The following is a 26,502-nucleotide window of genomic DNA, read 5'->3' as shown; positions in this document are numbered from 1 at the left end:
CTTCGTGATAGGAGATCCAGGGGCCGGGCCGGAGGGAGCCCCTTGTCACCCAAGCCCCGCGGCCACTCGGTGCCCCCACCCCGCTCCTGCCCGGGTCCAGGGGCGCCTTTGGGGTGAAGGCCTCGGGCCGGGGCGGGTGGGGGGGACCGAACCCTCCGAGGGGAGGCCCCGCGGTCCCAGAGCCGCAGGCGAGGCCGCAGCCAGGTGACAGCGGGCGCCCCGCGCCGTCCGGGCAGGAGGGAGCCGGCCCCGCCCCGCGCCCCTCCCCTCGCGTCCTCGCCCCTCCCTCCCCCGCGCCGCTGCCCGCCCCCCCCTCCTCCTCCTCCTCTGTCCCTCCCCTCCCCTCCCCTCCCCCCCCTCCTCCTCCTCCTCCGTCCCTCCCCTCCCCTCCCCTCCCCCCCCTCCTCCTCCGTCCCTCCCCTCCCCTCCCCTCCCCTCCCCTCCCTCCTCCTCCTCCTCCCGTCTCCGCCCCTCCCGCTCTCCTCCCCTCCCCCTCGCCCCTCCTCCCCTCCCCTCTGTCGTCTTTCCTCCCTCCTCTCCTCCCCCGGCCCTGAAGAGCGCGCCGCGGAGGGGACCGGCCGGTTACTTCCTCCGGCGGCGGCACGGAGCGCGGTGCGGCCCGGTCCTCCAGCCCCGGAGCCGCCCGCCTCGCCCGGCCAGCGTCCCCGCTCCCGACCCCCGACCCCGACCCCCGCCGGGTGCCCGCGCCCCGCGCCCGGACCCCCCCCCCCCGCCCTCGCTCGCGTCCGACGCGCCCCGCGGAGCCCGGCCCCGAGAGCCGCCGGCCCTGCCCGAAGCGGCGCGGTAAGAGCTGGGCCCCGGGCGGGGTGGGGGGCGCCCTCGGCGGGGCTCCGCTCCCGGGGACCCAGACCCCCGGGCGGCGGACGTGGGCAGCCCCGAGGTCCGGATCCCGGGGCACAGCCGGGGCCGCGGCGGGGCGGCGACTGCTGGTCCAGGGGCCCGGCTCGGAGGCGGGAGGTTGGGGGGCGGGGGTCCGGGCGGTGATGCGCTGGGGGGGGGTCGGGGCGGTGATGCGCGGGGGTCCCGGGCGGTGATGCGCGGGGGGGGTCCGGGCGGTGATGCGCGGGGGGGGGGGGGTCCGAGCGGTGATGCGCGGGGGTCCCGGGCGGTGATGCGCGGGGGGGGGGGGGTCCGAGCGGTGATGCGCGGGGGTCCCGGGCGATGATGCGCCGGGGGGGGGGGGGCGGTCCGGGCGGTGATGCGCGGGAGTGGGGCGGGGGATGCCCGGGCGGTGATGCGCGGGGGTCCCGGGCGGTGATGCACGGGGGTCCCGGGCGGTGATGCGCTGGGGGGGGGGTCGGGGCGGTGATGCGCGGGGGGGGGGGGTCCGGGCGGTGATGCGCTGGGTGGGGGGTCCGGGCGGTGATGCGCCGGGGGGGGGGGGCGGTCCGGGCGGTGATGCGCGGGGTGGGGGTGGGGGTCTGGGCGGTGATGCGCGGAGCCGGCCTCGAACTTGGGCCGCGGCCCCGGGTGGTCGAGGGGACCGGCGGGGCGCGCCCGCCTGTTCACTCGCTTTTGTTCCTAAAAGGCAGTGCGGGTTTGGGGGGCTCCATCCAGAGGGCGCCCCGCGCGCCCGGCTTTGCGGTGACTTACCGGAGCGCGCGGGCCGCGCAGGGTGCGGGCGGGGGGGGGGTGCGCCTGGAGCACCTGGAGCACCTGGAACACCTGGAGGCCGTGGCTCCCCCGCTACGTGCCAGGTCCCCGGGCCCTGGAGGGGGGAGAGGGGCGGCGGGCGAGGGCGAGACCCCCAGGGCGCCCCGGGGCTCCTGGATGGGGGCGCTGGGGCCGCGAGTGGAGCGTGGGAGCCTGTCGGAAATGCGGGTGTGGGTGCGCGGAGCTGCCTTTATTCTCGCCTTCTTAAAGGATTTTGAATGAAAGGTTAACGTGTGCACGTCTGTGGGTTTTTTTGGTTTGGGTTTGATTTTCGGTTTTTTTGGGGGGGGGTTGTGCGTGTGTGCGTGTGTGTGCATGTGTGTGTTTAAGCCCAGGAGACTTAAGATACTGGCCTCTATTCAGTTGCAGGGTAGCTTAAACTGGTAGAGACGAGCTACTTATTTAGAAAGTAAAGAAGTGAGCAGTCCCCTTTGGAGATAGAGGTGATTCATTTTAATTCACCAGCAGGAGATTGTGCTGGTCCTGGGTAATGGAAGTGCCTGTGCACTGTCTGTCCACACCACCCCCAATCGCGGAGATAAATCTCCAAGTTAAGGTTTATTAAAATTCTGAGTGATATCACAGTACAGTAAATGTTAGCACTGTGGGCCCTGCAGGGAAATATTCACTCATTTCTGAGGTTAGTCATTGCTCTCTCTAAACTGATAACTTTCCAAAGAAAGAGCAAACCAACCTTCCAAAGGTAGCAAATGGCTTCGTCTTTTGGCTTTTGTTTTTCGAATTTACCCAACTCTAAACCTGAGCTCCGATCGCTCACATAAATGATCACTCCCTTCCAGGAAAGGTACGGTTGTTAGGCAAGTTCTCTTTGTTTTAAAATTTTACTGTTCCCAGCTCACACATTTCTGCCATGTTTTCTTTCCTTTTTTTGTTGTTGTTCAAGAGCCGCAATCAGTAGAGCAACCCGCGAGGACTTGAATTTAAAATTAATTTGGGTAGAGAAACTTGACCTGTCTGCCACCTTAACAAGCTTTGTTGAGTAAAATAAGTGAACTTCAATTTCGTTAGTTATGTGTCTGCCTGAAACCATTGGAGGAGCACTTTGATTCCACATGGTTTTTACAAAACAAATTAAAAGCTGGACAACAAAAGAATTCAATTCTGTGGCTAGTAATTAGAGCTCTTTATGTGGGAGTGGTAGACTGCCTTTTCTCCTGCTATTTGTACCCAAAAAACCAGGCGAGCTTTATCCAGTACCTTCCATACCAATTCGCTCTGTCCATTTCTTTGAGGCTGAAAAAAATGTCCAATAAATTCAGCAAGGTTATCTGCAAACCAGACTTAGAAAAAGAGCTGGCCTAGTGGGCTCAGGAGGGACCACTGGTAGCTGTTAAGATGTCTTTATCATTTGGGTTTTCTATTTAGGGTTTGTTGATTTAATCAGCAGGTAACAGGATTTAGTTCGTAAAGCTCAGAGTTAGGAAGCACGTCCCATGGTTAAAGAGTAGAGAGCAGGGCCGTGGTCTAAGAATATTTGTATGCACTCCCTCCACTCCATAGTGATATGGTGGGAGAAGACCCATGCCTCATCATCCCATTACTCCCCGTGAAGGACATCCCCTGGGATTGATCTGCACTGTGGCCCCCTTAGTAGCTCTGCAGGAGCTGTGTGATCCTGGGCAAGTCATGAGAGGTCTCTGGGCCTCCACTGCCCGGTAAGAGGCAACATCGCCGAAAAATGTTACAACACCTGTGTCTCAGAAAAGTCAGGAAGATTCAGTGAAGTGGGAATGTGGGGTCGCCCAGCTTGGGCTTAGCTCTTGTCAGGAGGACTCTGTCCCACTGGGATCATTAGTAGTGAATATTGGTTCCTGAGTGCATGTGGATGGCATGATCCACCAAGTGGAGATTCTGAGCCAGGGTGGCCACTTTGGAAGCAGGACAATCCTTTCTCTACTCCCATCTCACCCCATAGGACTATTAATTTATTTTCAGTGTTTTCCAGCCTCCGTTGGCCACCATGATAATTACTCGTACTCTGAGGGTTTTAACAACCTTCCCCAGCGCCTCTTGCTTGCTCTGCGGCGTAGACTCTCCTCCCACGCTGCATCTCTAGCCAGGGGTGTGTGTGTGTGTAGTAGTAGTAGTTGGGAGGTCTGGTTTAGCCATAACGTTGATCATAAAGAGAAAACAAAGTACAAACTCGAAGTAGTCACGGGGAAATGGCCTACTTGCCACCTCCAGTAAGCGCTGTCAATTGCACAATGTTTTAATTGCTCGAAATTTCTGGTTGTAACAGGTGGCAGCACCCAGGGGAGATCATGGGGGAGGACAATTAGGGGGACCCCGTAAAGCTTCCTCTAGACCTTCATTCAGTTCCAAAGCCAGGAAGCTGGAGTTGGGGGGTGGGGGACACGGGGCGAGGCTTGCCCCATGGGGTAAATGTTACTATTATTGACGCTAACCCAGCCCCTTCGAAAAATGAGTTTTAGTTTTAGTTGCTCTATATTTTTATATGCCACTCTGGTGGCGTTATCTTGGTACCTTTCTTCCATATTAATATAGAACTTACCCACCCAGCCACATGTTAGGGCTCCAAGTTAAGTTTTCAGCGTACAGCACTGTCCACTTGCAAGCCACAGAAGTAACTATAAAATTTCCAAGAGCCCATTAGATATGGTAAAGTAAGTGAAGTTAATTGCAATATATTGCAATTAACTGAATACATTCAGAATACTACATTAACATGCAGTAAATAGAAAGTCTCGTTACTGAGATACTTTTTTTCTACCAAATCTTTGAAATCTTGTGGCTTTTACATGCGGAGCTCCTCTCAGCCCATCCTAGCCGTGGGCCTAGCCACAGGAGGCTGGTGGCTACCACGCTGGTCAGCTCAGGTCTGTGTAGTATAGGCCTATACTGAGCAAGTGAGGCCGATCCGTGATCGGCATTACTTCCCCCTCGAGGAGACGCACAGCTGAGCAACACACACGTCGGACACATCTGGTGTGCAGTGAACACAGGAGGATCTGGGACAATGCAGGGGGTTTGGTCTGAAGCAGTGGTTCTGGGAACCTTTTATGTCCTTCCTGGGAATGTTTCCTCACAGCTTAGGGAGGGTTTAGGGCCTCGAAGGCTCTTTCCAGCATGCTGACGCGGAGCTGGATATCTGGATCCACCAGGAGTTCCAGGTTGAGCTGACTGCCTCCCCTCCTCGCTCTTCCCCAGCAGACGGGAGTGGCCTGTGCCTTCCTGGCACCCACCACCCGCACTGAGGTCCTGCGCTCTGAGCAGACCGTGGACATGGCAGTGAAAAGCAGCTCGGCCCACTCCTGTCATGGAAAGATGGGGTCCTCCTTGCTCAGCCCCCCTAGCCTGGCTCCCTTGGGAGGCCCCGACCAGCCAGCCAGAAAGTGACTTTATGTGTGTGTGCTTCATATCTAAGTGGAATTCAGTAGAGAATCAGCATGATTATTTAATTACTTGAATAGCATGCCCTTTGCAAGCTGGGCCTTTTGAGTAAGAACTGGCATTCAGTTTTGAATGACCTGTCTTGCTGCAGAACTTGACAGACTCCTCCAGAATTAGGGTTGACGCAGCCAGTACTTCTTAAAAATGTGCATGCTTTGCTGCCCCCGTGACTCTTTCTTTATGTCTTTTCCTTTTTCTTTCTTTTTTTTTTTTTAAAGATGAATGACTTTGGAATCAAGAACATGGACCAGGTGGCCCCTGTATCTAACAGTTACAGAGGGACACTCAAGGTAAGTGAGCAAGTCTTAACCGAAATGTTTTTTTTTAATATCGGAAAACTCCATCTCTGGGAGAAAAAAATAATATGCTAGGTCCTAAAAGATTGGCTCTAGCCCCAGCCTTTTAATTTACGGGCTGTGTGACTCTGGATTGTTTGCTTAATCTCTCTGGGCCTCGGTTTTCTAGTCTATAAAATGGGTCTCCTGATGCTCGTTCTACTTGTCTTCCAAGATATGAAACCATTTAATTTGCAGATGGTGAGGCCTTTGTGGTTTTATTTCTGAGACTTCTAGCAGGTGAAAAATCCTATGATTCTCCGTAGGGCAGAGCTGGAGAAGCTGTCTCTCTCCTGCTCACTCGTGAGTTTCCCCAGGGGCGAGGGGTTGGTTCTTAAAGAACTAGAAAGAAAAGAGCTGAGAGGAAGAAGACCAGCCCCACTGTGAAGGCTTCTTCCTTCAGAAGAGGCAGTGACCCCAGGGCTGCAGGCAGCCTGTCCTCACTGCCACAGAGAACCAGTAAACCAGTGTGCCTATTGGCATAAACCAAAGCACAGATGAAAGATAAAGGAACCTTTTCTGGTGCATAATAACCAAATCTCATGTAGCTTCTGTCTCAGTCCTTTTGGGAATGTTCTTGAGTAGCACAAACAGATCATTTCCCATTGGCCTTCTCCAAATGTGACAGCGAGATTTGATTGTTTTCTTAGCATCATGTAGTAAACGGGTTTTGGAGCAGTGATTTTAGACTGGTCCCCTCCAAGCTCTTAAACTGATGTATCCCAGGCGTGTTATATTTTCCTTCGTTAAGTCCTTTTGAGGTTGTTTGTCTGGGAGAGCCCAAGGAGCCAAAAATGGGCACAGGCTCCTCTAGAGTGTCACGAAGGTCACGAAACTTCAAGCCAGTGAGTTTTCTGGTTTGATTTGGTCAGATGTTTTCAGCATGGCACAAACTGTACAAGAAATTGTGGTATTGAGTTTGTAACCACACCCCTGGAAAGAGAAATTCTTCCTTCTATAAGTTAAAAAGAACTTGATGATGCCCATGTGATTTCTGGGTTTGGAGAAGAAACAGCCGTTGCTGAAATTGATGTGTTGAAATACTCAGTGTGAATTTGTATTGTCTTTTGGCTTCCTGATTTTATAAAAAGAACTTCCAGTCAGGAAAGGAGAGGCATTTCTTGGTCACCTGGGGAAACGCTGGTGGGAATTTAAAAAATCAATTGGCTGTTTCACCAAAATTATCCCTGAAGTTAGTTTATAAATCTGGACGTGGATTTCAAACTTGATTGTTTTTTCCCTTAAGGTTTTGGCTGTCGAGCATTATTGTCTTGGGCCTCGGTCGGGGAGGAGGAGGGGGGTGCTGGGCTTCAACATCATTGGGACATGATTGTCTTGAGTGTTTTCGGCTGAGTTCCAACTTGTGCTGCTTGCCTTCTTACGTAATGCGTCATTCATTGTTCTGCATTTCTAAGAAGAAAGCACACAAACCGATTTTATTTGTAAATGTGTTGCACATTTTTTTTTAATTGATGACTCAACAGACGGGTCATGTATTACACATAACATGGGCTTTCCAGTGTATGTTGGAAAAATATACCCATCTTTTACGTTGTTCCTCAGCAAGTCAGGCAGCGATGAATCAAGACTTCATCTGTTACTTATAAACAGGTCTTACACTTAAAGGCTATCTTTTCTTTCATAAATTTTAGATGAGATCAACATACTGTGGGGCTAATCTTTCCCTGTGTCCCTGTCCACTTGGTCCCCCTAAGCTGTAAAGACTTTAACTTGAAACTTTTTTTTTTCCTTTAGAAATCTTTCCCCTTAGTTAATGATGGGGAGCCAGGGGTCTTTTCAACACCTTTACTTTTATAAAATTAAACCATGAGGAATGTTTTACGGTCTTCTGAACCTTTGGAATTGGTGAGGGGGGAAAATAATCTAGTTTCAATTAAAGCATGCCACGGTTAAACAAAAATAAATGCTTCCACAAATAATTTATCTCACTGTTTTCCAAATCTCACTCACTCGTCTGCCTCTGCTTTAACTGCAATGAGCTAAAACTGTCCTGCTGAGGGTCTGACTCAGTTTCCCTCTGATGTGGCTGAGGGGCCGGGTGTTTGAACCAGGTGGTCTCTAAGTCCCATGCAGCACTGTTGTTCCAAACTCTGTTATTTTTAGGTTTGTTTACTTATTTTATTAATTGAAATTCATTAGGCCATTCAAAATAAATTTCCAGTCCTTCCGACTCCGTGAGGTCAATGCAATGATCCAGAGTAAAATTTGGACTGTATAGACGTCTGATCAGAGCACTGACTGGTCAGTTCCTTTGATGGCTTTATATTCGCCAGTTTCATCAGGGTGCATAAGTAAGATTGCCCATGGACGACCCCTTTTAAAACAGGTAATTAAATGAGTTTAAAGATTAATTTCAGTTTTCTCCTCCATCTGTTTTGCAGCGCCAGCCAGCTTTTGACACCTTTGATGGGTCCCTGTTTGCTATTTTCCCTTCTCTAAATGAAGAGCAAACACTGCAAGAAGTGCCGACAGGCTTGGATTCAATTTCTCATGGTAATTTGTTACTCAGACTTGACAAACTGTGCATGGTTTCCGGTAGTTCAGTTAATAAAAAGATGACAGTTGGTAAAGCGACAAAGGTTGGTGTCTTGAATCTTTGGTATGAAAAGTCGGATGGTGGCTCTGGGCCTGGGAGGAGACAGTTTTCCTTCTTTATGAGCCTGTTGGTTCTAATGTCTTCTGCTGCCAGACGCACCCTGGTGAGAGCAAATGCCTTGCTGGTAGCAAACTGCAGGGGAGCCCCTGAGATTTTCAGTGGGATGTTTTCATCACTGTAGCAAGCTGGGGCTCCATCTCCCAGGGGGACCTGCAAAGCAGACCATTAAAGTGCACTCCAGCTTCTCATTCTGGGGTCTTATCATCTGTTAGATCATCCCCCCCTGGAGTCTTGGGGCAACAAATTATACTTGCTAATATTTGCCCATCTGCATTTACTTTTGTAGGTTTTTTTTTAAGATTTTATTTATTTATTCATGAGAGAGACAGAGGCTGAGACACAGGCAGAGGGAGAAGCAGACTCCCTGCAGGGAGCTTGATGTGGGATCAAGCACCCCAGGATCACGACCTGAGCCAAATGCAGATGCTCAACCACTGAGCCACCTGGGCGTCCTACGTCTGTAGTTCTTAATGTTGTTGTTTATTATTTTTTAAAGGTATAGCAGTCAGATAATGCCTGCACAATTACTGTGATAGTGTTATTACTTGGAAACATTCCAGAGATTACTTTGTCATACGAAGTAGGTGCTAGAAGATATAGCCCCGAAAACTAATTAAAACACATGCTTGCATAAGCATGCCATCACGTGCCAATCATTTATCATTCTTGAAATTGCTGAGCAAATCCAGAGAAGATTGTTTTTCATTAAAAATTGCAGGTGTGGGGATCCCTGGGTGGCTCAGCGGTTTAGCGCCTGCCTTTGGCCCAGGGTGTGATCCTGGAGTCCTGGAATCGAGTCCCATGTTGGGCTCCCTGCATGGAGCCTGCTTCTCCCTCTGCCTCTGTCTCTGCCTCTCTCTCTCTCTGTGTGCCTCTCATGAATAAATAAATAATCTAAAAATAATAATAATTCCCTTTCCTTAAAAAAAAAATTGCAGGTGTGTCAGAAGTCCCTTTGCCCGCTACTTAGTGTAATGGAAGTCACTTAGGGTGCATTTGTATCCCTTAAAACTTTTGACCAAAGCCACGTACTTTCTTTCGTTGTCTAAAGATGTTAAAGGAGATTTAGATAGAAATTTCAGCTAAGGGGGATTGTTTTATGAAGTTCTGCAAAATGATTTGCGAAATAAAATAAAGCTTGAGTTTTATTTTAGATGTTTTTTTTAAGACAATAATATTTTTTTCAATTCCTGTCCCCTCCCTCAAATTTTTGTTAATATTTATACTCCTTTAAGGAATTACGTCAAGGTTTGAGACTGCAGTTGTTCTTGCTGAGAACTACGATTTCTCCCCTAAATTCTCTCTCTGGTATTCCCAGCTTGAAGTCCTCATGTCCCCATGGGTTTCTTTTTCTAGACTCAACCAACTGTGAATTGCCTCTGTTAACTCCGTGCAGCAAGGCTGTAATGAGTCAAGCCTTAAAAGCTACCTTCAGCGGCTTCAAGAAGGAGCAGCGCCGCCTCGGCATCCCAAAGAGTAAGTGCCAGTTTTTCGAGTCCTTTCTCTGAGTCTATGTTGTACTAGAACAACAACTCTTACCACAGTTGCTTGAGATGACTTTTTTTTTCAGCTTTGTTTAGGGCATCTTGCAGGGTGGCAGGGATGCGGTTAACCTGAGCCACTTTTTATTCTGACCCAGTTAACTGAATGCTTAATTCATCACGATTAGTGTCTTAGAATTTAGCTGGGTGGCTTGCTCCGTGGGTGGGTCTCTGGTACGCATCTGGATCAGGAGTGATTCTGGTCTCCTTGTCTCCCTCCACATTTTCTCCCTGTGTGTGTTCTGACTTTTTCTTCCCTCCCCTGCAGACCCCTGGCTGTGGACCGAGCAGCAGGTGTGCCAGTGGCTTCTCTGGGCCATCAACGAGTTCAGCCTGGTGAACGTGAACCTCCAGAGGTTCGGCATGAACGGCCAGGTGTTGTGTAACCTGGGCAAGGAGCGTTTTCTGGAGCTGGCACCTGATTTTGTGGGCGACATTCTCTGGGAGCATCTGGAGCAGATGATCAAAGGTTCAGCTGAGTGACCGGGCTCCTCCCCCTTGGGGAAAGCCATGGTGGGGGGAGAGTGATGGGGGAGATCAGTGCTCTGTGATCATACAGTCAGGGTTTCAAATAATGTAGAGTAAATTGCTTGAAAATGCCACCAGAGTGAGTCAAATAGTGGCAGTGATTATGGGTTTTTTAATCCACAGAAGTGTGTGTATGTGTGTGTGTGTGTGTGTAGCATCAAGTATAGCCACAAGGCAGTAACCTTAGTCACTCACTTGTTGACGGTGGTCAGATGGCATGTGTCAGAGGAGTGCGTGTTGGCTCAGATATGGAGGCCAGCAAGAAGTCAGCCCGTGTTTTGTGGCTCACCTTATCGAACCCAGAGAAGTAAGTCAGCCTCAATGAAAGGGAGCCTTTATTCAAACTCCGTGAATTAAAAAAAAAAAAAACAAAAAAACTCCGTGAATTTTACAGTAAATTTTCCTGAGACCAAAAGGAATCTGACAACACAAATTTCTTTGGGTTTTAGGTATTTAAACAAACGCAGAAGTAATTGACACATATTTATACACTGACACATTATACAGAAACTGGCCACGGAACAAAAGCAGTCTCATCGTATAGAAAGTCTTGGTGTAAGCCTTAAGAGAGTGTCGAGAGCAATGTTAAAAATGCATCCAGAGGGATCCCTGGGTGGCGCAGCGGTTTGGCGCCTGCCTTTGGCCCAGGGCGCGATCCTGGAGACCCAGGATCGAATCCCACATCGGGCTCCCGCTGCATGGAGCCTGCCTCCCTCTGCCTGTGTCTCTGCCTCTCTCTCTCTCTCTCTCTCTGTGTGACTATCATAAATAAATAAAAAAAAAAAATTTTTTAAATGCATCCAGAAAGAAAAAAATAATTTCTAGTGAGGGACTAGGTTGAAAATATAAGACAATTAGTGCATTGGTGGAGTTCAGGGCCGTAGTCCTTGTTCACTTGATTTTAAACCCTGAGTTTCAACACCTTTTACAGACTCAGAATCTTTAAAAGACCTGAGAAGGCTTCAATCCCCTTCTCTTTTCAGCTGTGGCTTTTGGGGCCCACGGAAACTTATTTTTGGAGACTCCCAAATTCTCCCTGAACTTGGACAAGTCTGATTTGACAAGTTTCTGATGGGTCTGTTCCCTGGCAGGTTGGGCCCGTTTTGCCATTATTCTGGGCGTAGGTCTGTGGACCAGGATGTGTGGGTGTGTGTGGTTCCGTGTGTTTGTGGGAAGTCAGCACACACAGAGGATGCTAATAATTTTTCCATTTCCAAGGTCTGGGGCACTGTGGTCCCCCCTTGATAGCCCCACAGCTCTGTAGGGTGTGAAGACACGAACCCTTGTATCTGGCAGGAACTGGATCTGCTTTACTAACCTCCTGTACTCCCAGCCCCTGGGATAGGTGGCGCTTCATAAATATTTAACTACCTATTGATGGCATGGATGAATTAAATTCACACTCTAGATATTTAAGATTATGCAGTAGAACATTTCACGTGGCCAGTGACAGCATTCATTTTGGAAAACGTCCTCTGGCTATTAAAAATTCATTGCCGTCTCTAGTTTTTGAAAAAGACCAAATTAAAAAAAAAAAAAAAAAAACAGACCAAATGGCACCGAATACCATCAGTTTAAATGTGAAGCGTAAATGCATTCAGGTTTCCTAAAATAACCAGACAGCAGTCATTTAGAAATACACTTTTTTCTTTTTCTGTGCATAGTTTTAACCTTGATTTGTAATCCTACCTCTCCCGTCTGTTTTTTCAGAAAACCAAGAAAAGACGGAAGATCAGTATGAAGAAAATTCACACCTCAACTCAGTCCCTCATTGGATTAATAGCAATTCACTAGGTCAGTCCAATCAGTTCTGCCCTGAAGACCTTGCTTTTAGCTTTTCCTATTAAATTTGGGCTCCTAACCACCTCTCCCAAATAAATAAAATAAAAATAAATTTGGGCTCCCTAGCAGAAGGTCTGAAGGCACGGTCTAGGCCTGTGCTGTCCCGTGGGGTGGCCACACGTGGCTGCTGAGCTGCTGGAAATGCGGCTGGTCCACACCGAGACATGGGATAAGAATACAATGGCTCTGAAAGGCTCAGTGGAACGAAGAATGTAAAATGCCTCCTTAATAATTTTTAAGAGATTGATTACATGTAAAATGATCATTGGTGACACTGAGTCAGGTAAAATATTAAAATATTATAATTAATTTTCACCTGTTTCTGTCTACCTTGTTCCTACGGCTCTTAGGAAATTTAACGTGGCCTACGTGGCTGGCGTTGTCTTTGCACTGGCCAGTGCTCTCTAAGGCAGTTCCCGGAGCACGGGGCGGAGCGAAGTGAGCATCTGATGGCTGTGGTCAGAGCTCGAAGAATAGATAAGAGGTGCCAGGCACAGGAAGCATGTAGAAAGCAATTCTAAATTTGCTCTGATCTTTGGAGCTTAAAGAAGTGGCATGGAATTCGGGCCTTCTGGTCACTGACACTAATGAGTGTAGGCTCTGGGCGGCCCCCCTCGCCAGCAGAGGGAGGGGATGTTCCCCTACAAGTCACATACTGGGTAGCAGATCACTCAGGCTCTCCGAGCCTCACTTCCCCTGGAAGTGAAAGAGCCTCTGCCCCTGAGAGTCACATAAAGCGTTTGATGCACTAGAGCAGGAGAAAAGTTAACCTCAAGGAGGGTCACATCTTGGTCCAGAGGCAGCAGGCGCGTTGGGGAAGGGCTTGTGGGCTGGCAGCATGAATGGCCTGAGAAGGGGAGCTAGGAGAGGAGCCACCTGCCGAAGCCTCCTTTCCACCGCGGTCTCGGGGAGGGTTAGACCCTACAGAACCGGTTGCATTTGATTCGGCTCAAGGGCATAGAGGGTCTCCGGTGACCCTGTCACTCCACCTAATAGCTCTGCCTTCCGACTGTCCCATCCCAGGCTTTGGTGTGGAACAAGCAACGTACGGGGTGCAGACGCAGAATTACCCTAAAGGCGGCCTCCTGGACGTGTGTGCACCCTCGGCACCCGGCGCGCTCGGCTCTGAGCAGGAGTTCCAGATGCTCTCCAAGTCCCGGCTCAGCACCGTCAGCGTCAACTACTGCCCGGTCGGCCAGGACTTCGCGAGCGGCAACTTGAACGTGCTCGCTGGTGGTTCTGGTAAGTGCAATCCCCGTGTGCTGAGGGTGACAGGCTTGCTCAGCACCCATCGACTCCCTCCGGGTCGCAGGCTCCAGGCCCGACTGTACGGGTATGGAGTAAACGATACATGGCCCCTGCTCGCGACTGGATCCCTCCACCCAGTGGGATATTTGGGGAGACCATGCAGAAACAGGACATTCCTGCAGTCAGAAGCATACCCCCTGCCCCCCAACCAAGAGGCAACCACTGGCTTGATTTTTGTCATTATAGGTTAGTTTTTCCTGTCCTGGAGCTTGATAGAAATGGAACCATAGCATTATGCTTTCTTTTGTGTTTGTCATTTGCTCATTATGCCTGAGACCCGCCACGCCTTTGGATGGGGCAGGCGGGCTTTCTTTTTTCATTGCTGTATAATATTCCATTCCGTGAGGTGCACTTGCTGCCGCTGGTGGAGGACGTGGTTGTATAGGGCGTATAAGGGACAAGTGCCCTTGAGAAGCCCGGGGCTCTGCACCAGCAGGCTGTCGGTGGGGTGGGGTGGGGGTGCCTGGCGTGAACCCCAGACCAGCCCCCGGGTCCTCACCATTCGGGAGCACTGGACAGTCCCCCGTCCCCGAGGGCTCAAGCCTTGGTGCCCGGTTGTCTTTGCCAGGGAAGCCCCGGGACCGCGACTCCCCTGAGAACGGCACGGACAGCTTCGAGAGCTCGGACTCCCTGCTGCAGTCCTGGAACAGCCAGTCGTCGCTGCTGGACGTGCAGCGAGTGCCATCCTTCGAGAGCTTCGAGGACGACTGCAGCCAATCCCTGTGCCTCAATAAGCCGACCATGTCCTTCAAGGACTACATCCAGGAGAGGAGCGACCCGGTGGAGCAGGGCAAACCGGTTATACCTGCGGCAGTGCTGGCCGGCTTCACAGGTGAGTGTGTCACCTGGGCTGTCCCCGCCCCCTCCCCTGGGCCCCCGCTGGGTTCCGCCGGGGTGTTTCTGGTTGGCGCACGTTGCATCTGCATCGTACATTTCGTGCGTGGCTGTCGTCCCAGATCAGGCAGGCTGTGTCCCTGAATTTTGCAGAGGCCAAGCTCTCAGGAGCTGTTGTGCACAGGGCTCAGTGGCATGGATGACGTCCACGGGCCGCTCCGTCACCTGGGCTGTGCTCGGCCAGCCTGCAGAGGAGGGGGCGGCGGCCGTGCAGGGGACACGGGCCTCTGGAGGCTTCGGCTCTGACTCACCCACTCCAGGAATCCCGAAGAATGTAAACTGGCCCAGGGAGGGACGTTCGAGCCAGCCTCAAATAACACAGGGACTGTTTACCTTTGCTTTTGCTGCTAAAATCCATCTTATTTTTAAGATTTGGGCGAGAGCTATTTTCGGCAAGGGACAAATATTAAGGCTGCTTTTAGAACCAAATATTTCCAGTACTTTAGCAAAAATACCAAGATTTTTTTTAAAATTGCTTCATGGGTCCTTAAATGTGTTTTTTTTTTTCCCATATTTTGACCATATGGAGCGACTAGATTTTAAAAAGTGCCTACTTAAAATAGTAGGTTAAACTAAGAATACAGAAGCATCCATTTTTTTCCTTTTCTGTCATTCCAAACATGCACGGGAGTGGGCTTGATAAGAAAATAAACAGCTGTAGCGTTGAGGTCTTTCTCTTTTCTTTTTTTTTTTTATTTATTCAATGAATGCATTTATTTTTTTTTTTTGAGAGAGAGAGAAGTGTGCAGGCATACACCAGTGGGAGGTGGGGAGCAAAGGGGCAGAAGGAGAGAGGGAATCCGAAGCAGAATTCCTCTCTGGGCAGGGATCTCGACACAGGGCTCGATCTCACAACCCTGAGATCATGACCTGAGCCAAAATCCGGAGTCCGGCGCTCAGCCGACTGAGCCACCCAGGCGCCCCTTGGTGTTTTTCACTTTAATATTAGTTACCACTTGTTGACTCTCAGCTTTATGTGGTTAATGAGGCATATATATGGTTGGTTGTCCTTGGGACGTGTCCAGCGCAGGTGGGGGTATTAACCTGTTTTACAGATGGGACAGTTGGCTCAGGGTAGATCGTGCTCCATGGTCACACCAGTAACCCAGTTACCTCTGGTCCCGGAACTCCCGTCTTTGGTGCTTTAGAGCCTTCTTGCTGGTGGCCGTTGGGTCTTGAGGAAGAGCTGTTTGATGAGTGTGTGGTCTGGGGCAAGGCACCTTGCCTCTGAGCTGTGCCTCATCTTTAAAATAGTTACAGCAACGCTCTCGTCACAAGTTGGTGGTTCTAAATATTAATCCACAAAGAGTATATGAGAAGCAAAGCATACCTCACAGAGCCGGTGAGGCCATGGAGACAACCCCAAATGTCCAAGCAGCTGTTGAGTAAACTGAGTCTTGGATTAAGCAATTTACCCACCGTCACTGGGCAGGAAGGCTGCAGCCTAGGATTCCAGGGACATGCCTCATTCTGTGGTGAAATGCCCCTTTAGCCTGTCCTGCTGGGTGGTTCTAGAAATGAACCCTGAAACTTATGACATAAGGAACAATTAAAAAGCATGAGGATTTTTTTTTTTTAAGATTTTATTTTTGGGCAGCCCTGGTGGCTCAGTGGTTTAGCGCCTGCCTTCAGCCCAGGGCATGATCCTGGAGACCCGGGATCGAGTCCCAAGTCGGGCTCCCTGAATGGAGCCTGCTTCTCCCTCTGCCTGTGTCTCTGCCTCTCTCTCTCGCTCTCTCTCTGTGTCTCTAATAACTAAAAAATAAAGTCTTTAAAAAAAAAAAGATTTTATTTTTAAGACATCTTGACACCCAGCGTGGGGCTCGAACTCATAAGCCTGACATTGAGAGCCACGTGCTCTACAGACCCAGCCAGCCACACAGGTGCCCCCAAGATGAGGAAACTTGAATCTTCTTCCAGAAAGACCCAACTCAGCAACTGAGGGCGTAGTGCTCCCCTTTCCAGGAGTGGGAGGCAGGAAGACCCCACATTGGGGGTCTAGCCTCATGCCATTCAAGCATTCAGTGCTGCCACCACACTTGGAGTTGTGCCTTCACTTGGCTCCCTGCCCAGAGTTGGGCCTCACGTTCCTCAGTGAGCCTATTTCATCAGAAGGACTAAAGCCTTGCTGTACTTTATATTTTTTATTTTTTATTTTTTTAAAGATTTTATTTATTTATGATAGACAGAGAGAGAGAGAGGCAGAGACACAGGCAGAGGGAAAAGCAGGCTTCCTGCCAGGAGCCCGATGTGGGACCCAATCCCGGGACTCCAGGATCACGCTCTGGGCCAAAGGCGGCACTAAACCGCTGAGCCACCCAGGGATCCCCATTGCCATACTTTAAATAGAAACAAACAAACAAACAAACAAACAAACAACATGTAACAGGGAAGCCTGGGTAGCTCAGCAGTTGAGCACCTGCCTTGGGCTCAAGTCATGATCCTGGGGTCCTGGGATCGAGTCCCACATCGGGCTCCCTGCAGGGAGCCTGCTTCTCCCTCTGCCTGTGTCTCTACCTCTGTGTGTGTGACTCTCATGAATAAGTAAACAAAATATTTTATTAAAAAAAAAATAAAACTGTATAACACATCTCCCCTCCTCCCCCCAGGAAGCGGACCTATTCAGCTGTGGCAGTTTCTCCTGGAATTACTCTCGGACAAATCCTGCCAGCCGTTCATCAGCTGGACCGGGGACGGATGGGAGTTCAAGCTCGCCGACCCCGATGAGGTACGGCCAGAGCCTGGGAAGTCAGTCTCGGTGCTTTAAAACCTGATTTTCATCACTTTGGGCTCATAAATTCAATTCTCTGGGCACAAGGCAGGGTTCACCACTACAGCTGGGTCTAGTGTTCTGTGGGTGAACACACGGGCACCGGGCGGGCATCTGCGAGTTGCTCTCTCCTCTGATAAAAAGGCACAAGTGGTAAACTGAGGGTGTCTCCTGACCGTCTGAATATGTCGTGGGAAATTTGCTTTTTCCCACTGGTGAGGATGAGCCTCCAGCAGCCCTTGCTGGTCCTCTGGCTGGTGCAGCTCTGCCCAGCTCGGCTCAGGCCTTTGGAAACCCTGGAGGAGAAAGCAGAGGGCAGACCCTCCAGGACTGCATTCGAGGAGCCTGTGGTCCCTGGCAGCAGCAGAGGGCAAGCTGTCGCCTCCCCGACTCCCTGGGGAAGCAGAAGCATTGAGGAATGCAGAGTGTCACATGGCTCCGAACCCCACCCAGCAGCTGTTGACTGTGCTGACTGGAGCCTGAAGCCGGGAGGTGGGGGGACACAGCATTTCCCTTGTGTCAGGCCCGGCCGATGGTGAACCTTGGCTCTTGGTGCACCAGCCGGTGCCGTGGGTGGGGCCCCTCACTCTCCCACCTGCACCCACCTCCGTCCTCAGAGAAACAGCCGAGGGACTCGGTGCCCTGCACGTGGGCTAACACAGGCTGCACCCCTAGGTGCCGTGGTCTGGGGTGCTCAGGTTCTCTCGGGGCAGCGGGCGTGAGAAGCCCCATCGGGAGCAAGTCGTTCCCTTTCTCTTAATTGCACATTTGGACGCTTTCCACCCGTGTCCGTCCAGGTGGCCCGCCGGTGGGGAAAGAGGAAAAACAAGCCCAAGATGAACTACGAGAAGCTGAGCCGCGGCTTGCGCTATTACTACGACAAGAACATCATCCACAAGACGTCGGGGAAGCGCTACGTGTACCGCTTCGTGTGCGACCTCCAGAACTTGCTGGGGTTCACCCCCGAGGAACTGCACGCCATCCTGGGCGTCCAGCCGGATACGGAGGACTGAGGCCCCCCCTGCGCTGCGCCGGCAGCCCCCCGACCCACCGACTGCTCCAAGGACCCTGAAAGGCGGGATCGCACGCGTCCAGGAAAGTCCCCACGAAGCAGTGGCCTTATTTCCTCGGAAACCGCGCTTTTTCACCCAAAGCAGCATGGTTTCCTCCTTCTAAAGCCTGCTGACGGGAACACACTATTTATGATGCTCTTAGAATGGCCGAGAAGGAAGCGCCGGGAAGCCCTCCTGGCTCCGAGCAGGCCACGAGGCAGGAACCTTCAGGCCGTTGGATATTCTTCAAAGGAGCGAGCATGCCTCGGGCACACGTTTTTTTTGTTGTTGTTGTTGTTGTTTGTTGCCTTTTTTTTTTTTGCCTTTGGCAGCCAGGAATCACAAAGGCAGAAGTGGTCTCTTTGGTTCAGCCAGGCGGAGGGCGCAGGGAGACAGTCGTGCCATTTCAGAAGTTAGTTTGTATATATGACTGTAACCCTAATAATTGTTGTCGGAATCCTCTCAGAGTCCTATTTAACGAGAACTGTATATTGTAATTTAAAATAATTCTGCAAATGTATTTGAAATGAGAACGCGGACGTCCGGTGTTCACTGCGGTTTCCAAGAGCACCAGCAGCGTTTTGCAAACAGTCTGCCAGGCCAGACGAAGAAGTTGTAAAGTCTGTATTATTTACATTTGATATGCCTACAGGTATACGTCTAACAGGGTCAGTCCCTGTTTCTGTTTTGTTTTGCCCAGATTATTATCTGGCAAGGACTTTGTACATTTGGGAATTTTTATAAAAACACTTAATGTTATTATCTGGAGGCGCATCTCGCCTCTGCTTTCTCCTTAATTGTAATGTAAAAGCTATAAAGCAGTATTTTTCTTGACAAATGGCATATGTATTCCATTTCCGTGCATGCCTTTAAATCCGTTTCTACACAAAACTTATTTTATTTTTTAGTTCGACTGTGTTTCCCCAACAACTAACCTCCCCGACCAGCCATTTCCTTCCCGGGTTCCACCTCCGCGCCCCAAATTATTCTGTATGATTAAAATAAGAATGCTATTTTTGGAAATATGTGGCTCCTTTTCAGAGAGCAGGAGGGATTTATGTAGCAGCTACTTTTACTGCAGAAGTAATTCACTGGGAAAAAAATGTAATTTGTAAGAAAGCTTTATTTTTATCTGCGTCCTGCGTGAAGTTAAACATATTGTACTGGGAGCTGAAGCCTAGGGCAGGTGGGGGGCGGGAGGGTGATCTTCATGGAGAGGTCGTGAACAAAACCCGACTTGTCCTGTCCTTGCTCACCTGGCGAATCGTGGGCTGTCCGGACACGATGCTACTCCTGTATGCGCAGTACCCACAGCTCCGTGTTCTTATTTTCGTGGATGCAGAATGCCCAGAGGCAGAGAGAGGACAAGCAAGATGGGAAAGAGCATCCACTGGAGGATTGGATGTGAGAAAAACATTTTGCTCATGATGGAGAATTTTCATGGTGGTTTCGAAGGAGCCCCCTGGGTGGGTGTGCATTTGGGATGCTTGGAAATGATCAAGTCATCCTGGTTTCAGAGCCAGACGGGCTTCACCTGCCATGTGGGAGGGCACTCGGAGCAGGGGCTGGTGTCCCTAGAGGAGAGGCCATCTGTGTAATAAGGCTGAGAAGCTGGGTGGCGGGGCCTGCTGAGAAGAGCAACCCCGGAGCTGGGGGAACCAGTCGCTCAGTACCTACATGAGACCATTTCCAGGGTCTAAGCACAGGATGTTTTTCTCAAGCAAGACATGTTTATCACTCAGACATCTGTTTATAACATCAACAGACATGTGACTGGGAACATCTTGCTGCCAAAGGGAATCTTAGCCATTGGCTCATTTTATATGGGGTTGAACCACATGAAATTGCCAATATTTGACTTTTTTTATCTACAAAGTTGGCAGTTTCATGTGGTTCAACCTAATAGTTACAGAAACTAAAGCCCATTATAAACCTTTGGTGTGGTAATGAACAGACTTAAGTATAAAGATTTTGTAATCTGGCCTTTTCTTTCTCAAATAATAAAGTATTTTGTTTATATAAATGCTTCCTTGTAAGAATCCTCATTCATCCCACCCCAACAGGGAGGAGGGGAGGTGGAGTGAGGATAGTGAACCCTGATCCACTGTCCATTTAGCCAATTTTACACACAGGTCACCTAGTAAATCATGACCAAGCTACAACCAACTGTAGCTCTTCCTGAAGGAACCCCCAAAAAGTGTTCCCTTAAATCAAAAAATTCTTTAAGAAGGGATTAGAATTTTTTAAAAAAAAAAAGGGGGGGGGGATTAGAATAGAAAGATACAGGCACCTTGTCTTTGTTGGGGGATTGGCAGAGATAACAGAAGAGTTTGTAGGATGCTTATGTGAGGAACCCCATTAGCATTCGAGCTTCAAGGACTTTCTTCAGGATGCCTGACATGGCTGAGCTGACTTACCAAGAGGTGAGAGTGATGGCCCTGGGAGATGGGTCTCAAACACACTTCAGACTCAGTCAGGATGCCAGCAAACAGGTGGGTTATATCAGAGGTGTGCTGGAGTCCCCTCCCCACAGGCGGGTGAGAACAGGTCCCTTCCCAACTTTGTATCAGTGACATATTGGTACCTTGAATGTGATGGCGTAATAAGAGTATTTATATTTAATCCATGAAAATCAGCAGGCCCTATAAATCAGGCTTCCCTCAAGCCCCCTCAGGGAGCTGGTTCTTAAACATTTACTAGAATACCACTGGTCGTCAGTGTTCACCATATGAGAAATTAGAACACATTTTAGGGCTCAGTGGTTGAGCATCTGCCTTTGGCTCAGGTCATGATCTTGGGGTGCTGGGATCAGTCCCAGATCAGGCTCCCCATGCAGAGCCTGCTTCTCCCTCTGCCTATGTCTCTGCCTCTGTGTCTCTCATGATTAAATAAATAAAATAAAACACATTTTAAAATACAATTCCTTTTTAAAATAACGTTAACACTTTTATGAAAAATAACTTTTCCCAAAACAGTGAGTATGTAATTGCTTGACATGTTTTCAAATTTATTTGATGTCTGGTTTAAAAGAAAGGATCTAGGTTCTTCTGTTTTCTTGTGTGTTTTGTCTCGTGATATATTTTGAAGGAAATCAGGCCTCACACAGCTATGTAATTGGAACAGAGGAGTATTTGGGAGATGTTTGGGATAATTGTGGATATTGTTTCATTCTACATCAAACCTGGCAAATGGAAGTTTTTTAAAGGTTCATTGCAGTTGGAATATGAAATCATATCAATAAAATTTCCTATGATTATAATAAATTTTATTGGTCTGTCTCGCACTTTGAATGTATCTTTTACCCATGTGTGACTTTGTAATATCACGCATTAGTCATTTAGAAAATATTGCTTCAAAATGTTGACCCACTTCAACATCCAATATCAGGTGATCACATTGTTACATTTATCACCAATTTCACCAGAAAAGTACTGGGAATCTATCAAGTTCACAATGGCCAGTATAAATTTTCAAAAATTCAGATTTTCATTTGAAAGCTCAAATGTTATCATTGGCAACAAAGAGTCTAAGTTGTTTTCTTTGAAGTGACAGACTCATTTCATTTACTTTTGAGGACATACCTGTCAGATACCCAAGGCTGAATAAACATGACTTGTCTGTTATTCTTGCAGATAAAAATGGTGTCCATGATAAAGTGGTTAGTTTAGCTTGCAACTCACATAAATGCACAACTGCATTTCCTGGGACAACCAAGCTGCCTTTGTGTGCAGCAATTCTTCATGTGTACCATCTATTTCCTAGAAGTTAAAAAGATGTGTATTCACTTAAAATTATTTTTCACTACTTTATCAAGGATGTTCTTAAATGGAACGGATTTGTTTATTTATTTTCCTAGGAGTACATGGTAATGAAGAAGACAATGATGGCTGGGACAGTTTAGTGCTAAGGTCCCACAATTTTACCCATCTTTAATTTTGCAAGGGTGACTTTGAGGATCCCCTTAAAGGTGTCAGAGCCCCCACAGGTATCTATGCACCTTACTTTGAAGTAAGTACTGAAGTAAGTACTTACTTACTGGAAAGCCAAGCAACTCAGCCAGAACTCAGAGTAGAACAAGGAGCAGGAAGGTGACCAGAAGTCGAGTGAGGACGATTTTCCTTTCTCCTCTTCGATCCATTGTCCATCCTTCTAATCTTACCCTTTCATAGCCAATTAAAATGAGCAATTTTATTTAAAGCAAAAAAAAGAACTGTCCAAAGTTCTCCATAATAAGGAAAAAGTTCACTTGCAGAAGGTGAAATGGATAGTCTACAAGCCCTCCTACCATCCTTCACTGTCTTTGTCCTTTTTCATGTGTCGCTCCAATTCTAAATCTTTTTTTTTAACGTAATATATTTCACCATGTTTTAAACGTTCATTTTTCTTAACAGTCAAAACAGATGATGAAGAGATGAGGTGCATGTGGCCTACCTCCCAGCTTGTACACATGATGGTGAAGAAGCAAACTTAAATTGCCTTTAGGCCACAACATACCCTGGCTCTTCTCTATACAGGGGCCCCAGAGGGCATCCCTCAGATCTGCAAATGGTGGACACTCGTGAGTGGGAATGATTTAGAGCCTGAAGGGACTGCTCTGTTGGGTGTGTGAGTTGTAGGATATGGGAACCAAAGCAGATGGACAGGGAACAGAGGGGACATAGAGGGTAGTAACCTGTTTCATTACCTCTTTGGAAAAAAATCAAGCTAGTTGGCAGTAGGGTTTATTGTGCTTTGGCTTGACCATGGGTTATCATTCTCACCCATGCAGCAGTGCATGACCTTGGGCATGTGACTTCATCACTCTGTGCCTCAGTTTCCCCTCCATAAGGTGGAGTCACTGGGTGGCAGTGGATGGATGGATCTTTCATTTGTTTAAGACAGCAAGAAGTCAGTGACCTGGAAGGCTTTTTTTAAGTCATGAGCAAAGCATTCCAGCAGCAGTCTCTTAGAAAATAGGGCTCCTGGCAGTCATGTCTCTGTTTTCATAAGGAGAAACCCAGGCACAGAATTCAGTGATGAACCTGGCACGTAGCTCAATCAGGACTCAGACTTAGATCTTCTGTTTCCCAATGTTGTCCTCTTGCCATGATAACCATGCCATGTTTTGGGTAAGTCGTTATAAATCCTACCCAGGGGCTCCCCCCAAGCTTCTAGTTCCTCCTTCTGTTCTGTTTTAAACAGCCCTCAATTGAGTTTTAAAATTATCCATGAGCCTCCTACCCAAAGGACACATAGTCCTCATACACGTGGCAGCTGGAGGCAGCTAGTTTAGTTTGAGCAGATGCTCAAATCCCATAATCTGGGCCAGATGTTAATCTGTCTTTTCTGTAAGAGCAACACAGAAGGGTGAGGCCCAAAGCAGTGAAGGGGGAAATCCCTTATTGTGTAAGTCTTTTGAAACTCCTGGGCAGGGTTTGAACATGTGATTCTACTTGAAATCTGACATTAAGGGAAATACCATTTTTGGTCATAGCTGATGATGACACCTTCACAACTGGAATTGACATAGCCTTTGTCCCATGTACTATGAGTAACTGCCCCCTTCTTGCCTCCTAAAGTCATGTTCAGATGGCAAGATAGCCCAGGATTGCTAAATCTGACCCCCACCAGCAGTTTCCGTGTCTATGGCCTCATACTCTCCAAGTAGATAGCCAGGACTCAACACATACATGTGTATTTGTGAGGCATGGGACCAGAAATTCTGATTCATGAGAGCCCATGGCCTGGGTTGGCTGGAGGATGACATGTCCTAGGGATATTGGGGATGACAAATAGTACAAAGAACATGAGGTCTCAAGCAAAGAGTATTATGCATTGGCTATGTTCCATTTCCATGTAAAGCCCATGAGAAACACCTTCATCATTTGCTGGTAAACTCCACCAAATTGGCTACCGAAGAGGTTATTTTTCATCACAGAGCAAACATGTAATTAATAATTGTGAAATACAGTAGCATTGGCAAACCTTGCTTTCATTCATCATCTCCTTGGGACCCTAGGAAGTCGGTTTCATTATGCTCATTTTGCAGATATGGGAACTGAGGCTTGGCGAGATTAGAGCCCTATATTGAAACCAGAAGTACTTCTGGTCTCAGCAGTGACTCTGATCCATCATACCTGCGGACTCTGGTTTGAGGGCGGTGGAGGCCTCCAGGGGTTGGAGCCCAGAGCAGGAGTCCCAGCTTAGGGGTCAGACAGACACTCAACACTGCCACGCTGGCTTGCTGCATCTGTCCCAGATCATTGTCAGCAGTACCATAGGTGCTGTTCACCTTCCCACCCCAGGGAGAAAGTCAATCCATCATCTCAAAGACACAACACTCTGTTTATAGTTTTCAGATCCTGAGCAATCGGACTAGTATTTTCAATCAAATTTGCATGAGCCTGGGCTTCTGCTTTCCCAAGCTATGTATAGACCCCATAGCATATTCCCAAGGGAGGCACCAAGTTTGGTTACCTTTCATTCATTTATTTTTGCATTCACCCTCCCCTCAACCATTCATTCACAAGCAGCTCTTAAATGTCAACCACTAAGAATGTACAGATTACTGAAAGCCAGACACTGTCTGCTTTCTGGGAGCCACTTTAGTGAAGGAGCCTGGGTATAAAGAAGGTAAGAGCATGTGAGTTCCATCCAGCACAAAGGCCTGGTTCCCATTGTTTCACCTACATCTGTGGCTGGGGTCTATTCAATAACTGGCACAAGAGTGGTAACATTGCAAGAAGATGTGCAACAAGAGGTAGTATTGCAACAAGAGGTGACAAGGAATCAGCCTTACTAGGCACTGAGATAGGTGTTGGGGGTCCACATGTTCACTGATATGTCTCTGTAGTCAGCCCCACAGTTGGGAATAAGACGATCCTCAGAACACAGGTGCACACACACACTCATACTTTATGTGCATCCTGGCACAAAAACACATGTCTACTCACACATGATCACTGCACACATTCTGTCTCACACTTGCACACACATTCACTCGTGTGCACTGTGCACACATACATGCACACTCACACTTAAACATGGACACACTGCACCCTTTGCTTGTCTCATCCTGACCATCTCTGCCCCTCTTTCTGTTGGTCACCTCATTTCTTCTCTTCTGTATCGGCTTCCTGGGGTGGCTGTCATACAATACACAGGCTGGGAGGCTTAAGTGACATAAATCTATTCTCTCATGCTTCCGGAGGCCAGGAGTCCTGAAGCAATGTGTTGGCAAGATTGGTCCCTTCTGAGGACTCTGAGGGAGAATCTGCTCCAGGCCTCTCTCCCCAGCTTATAGATAGATTAGGGCCCATCCAAATGACTTCCGTTTAACTTGATTACCTTTGTAAAGACTCTATAAATAAAGTTGTATTCTGAGTTATGGGACAGGAGTTAGGACTTCAATATTTGAGTTTTGGAGGAACAGAGTTCAACCCATAACATCTCCCAACACTAAAGTAATTAAAATCAGCAGAAGTGAACCCTAAGGGGGGAGCAGGTCCTGGCCATGGACTTGGGTCAGTTGTAAATGTGCACTGTCAAGTACACTACTACAGATTTTTAAAAGAAGCATGATTCTAAGAAGATGAAACAGAAACCTATAAATTTCTCAACTAAAACCACAGAATGCACAAAATGAATTAAAGGGGGGAATAAAAGAAACAGAACAAGAGCAACAAGGGAAAACAGAAATGTGATAGGTATTAATCCACATATACCAATAATCACTTTAAATGTTAATGGTCTAAATATATGACTTAAAAGACAGAGACTATCTGAATGGATTAAAAAAAATACCCAATTAACTGTACAATGTCTACAAGAAGTTCACTTTCACTATAAAGACACAGATTAAGAGTAGGGGATGGAGAAGGATGGACCACACTAACACTAACTTTAAAAAACTGGGATCACTGTATTAATGTCACACAAGCCAACTATAGGACAAGGAAAATGTCCAGGACCTCCGGGAGAGGGAGGAAGGAATAAGTAGGAGGAGCACCAGGGATTTTCAGGGCAGTGAAACTATTCTGTATGACACTGTAGTGGTGCATACATGACAGTGTTCATTTGTCAACCACCATAGAATGTACAGCACTAAGAGTGAACCCTAATGTGAATTGTGGACTATAGTTGATAATAATATACCAACCTTGGTTCATTACTAGTTCTAAATATACCCCACTAAGGCCTGTTGTCAGCAGGAGGGGGTTCTCCATGGGGGAGCCAGAGGGTGTGTGTGTGAGCTCTCCATCCATTCCATTCAGTTTTCTTCACTCCTAAAACTACTTTTAAAAAATAAAAGCTAATTAAAAATCAAAAGGAAGCAACTCTCACTTCAGACCATGGGCACCTCCTCCCAGAGCAACAAGTCTGGTGGAGGGTGCATCTGTCTGTCCGTCTGCAGGGCCCCTGCAGCCTAAGCCCGGAGCCCCTTGAGACACCAGACCCACCTTTCTGACAG

At 48.5% G+C, this 26,502-nt stretch overlaps 1 protein-coding gene across 1 annotated transcript; it reads left to right on the top strand.

The window, feature by feature from the left end:
• Positions 1-557: 557 nt before the first annotated feature.
• On the top strand, positions 558-21,316 carry ETS2 (ETS proto-oncogene 2, transcription factor). Its single transcript, XM_072740550.1, has 10 exons — positions 558-804; positions 5,325-5,396; positions 7,844-7,955; positions 9,475-9,594; positions 9,928-10,128; positions 11,898-11,981; positions 13,053-13,271; positions 13,906-14,169; positions 16,841-16,959; positions 17,799-21,316. Exons 2-10 carry the CDS (start codon positions 5,325-5,327, stop codon positions 18,012-18,014), a joined length of 1,407 nt encoding a protein of 468 aa, XP_072596651.1. The 5' UTR covers positions 558-804; the 3' UTR covers positions 18,015-21,316.
• Positions 21,317-26,502: the final 5,186 nt, after the last annotated feature.

The sequence above is a fragment of the Vulpes vulpes genome, chromosome 15, assembly GCF_048418805.1.
Source record: "Vulpes vulpes isolate BD-2025 chromosome 15, VulVul3, whole genome shotgun sequence".
Lineage (NCBI taxonomy): Eukaryota > Metazoa > Chordata > Mammalia > Carnivora > Canidae > Vulpes > Vulpes vulpes.
This window is presented reverse-complemented; position numbering and strand designations above follow the sequence as displayed.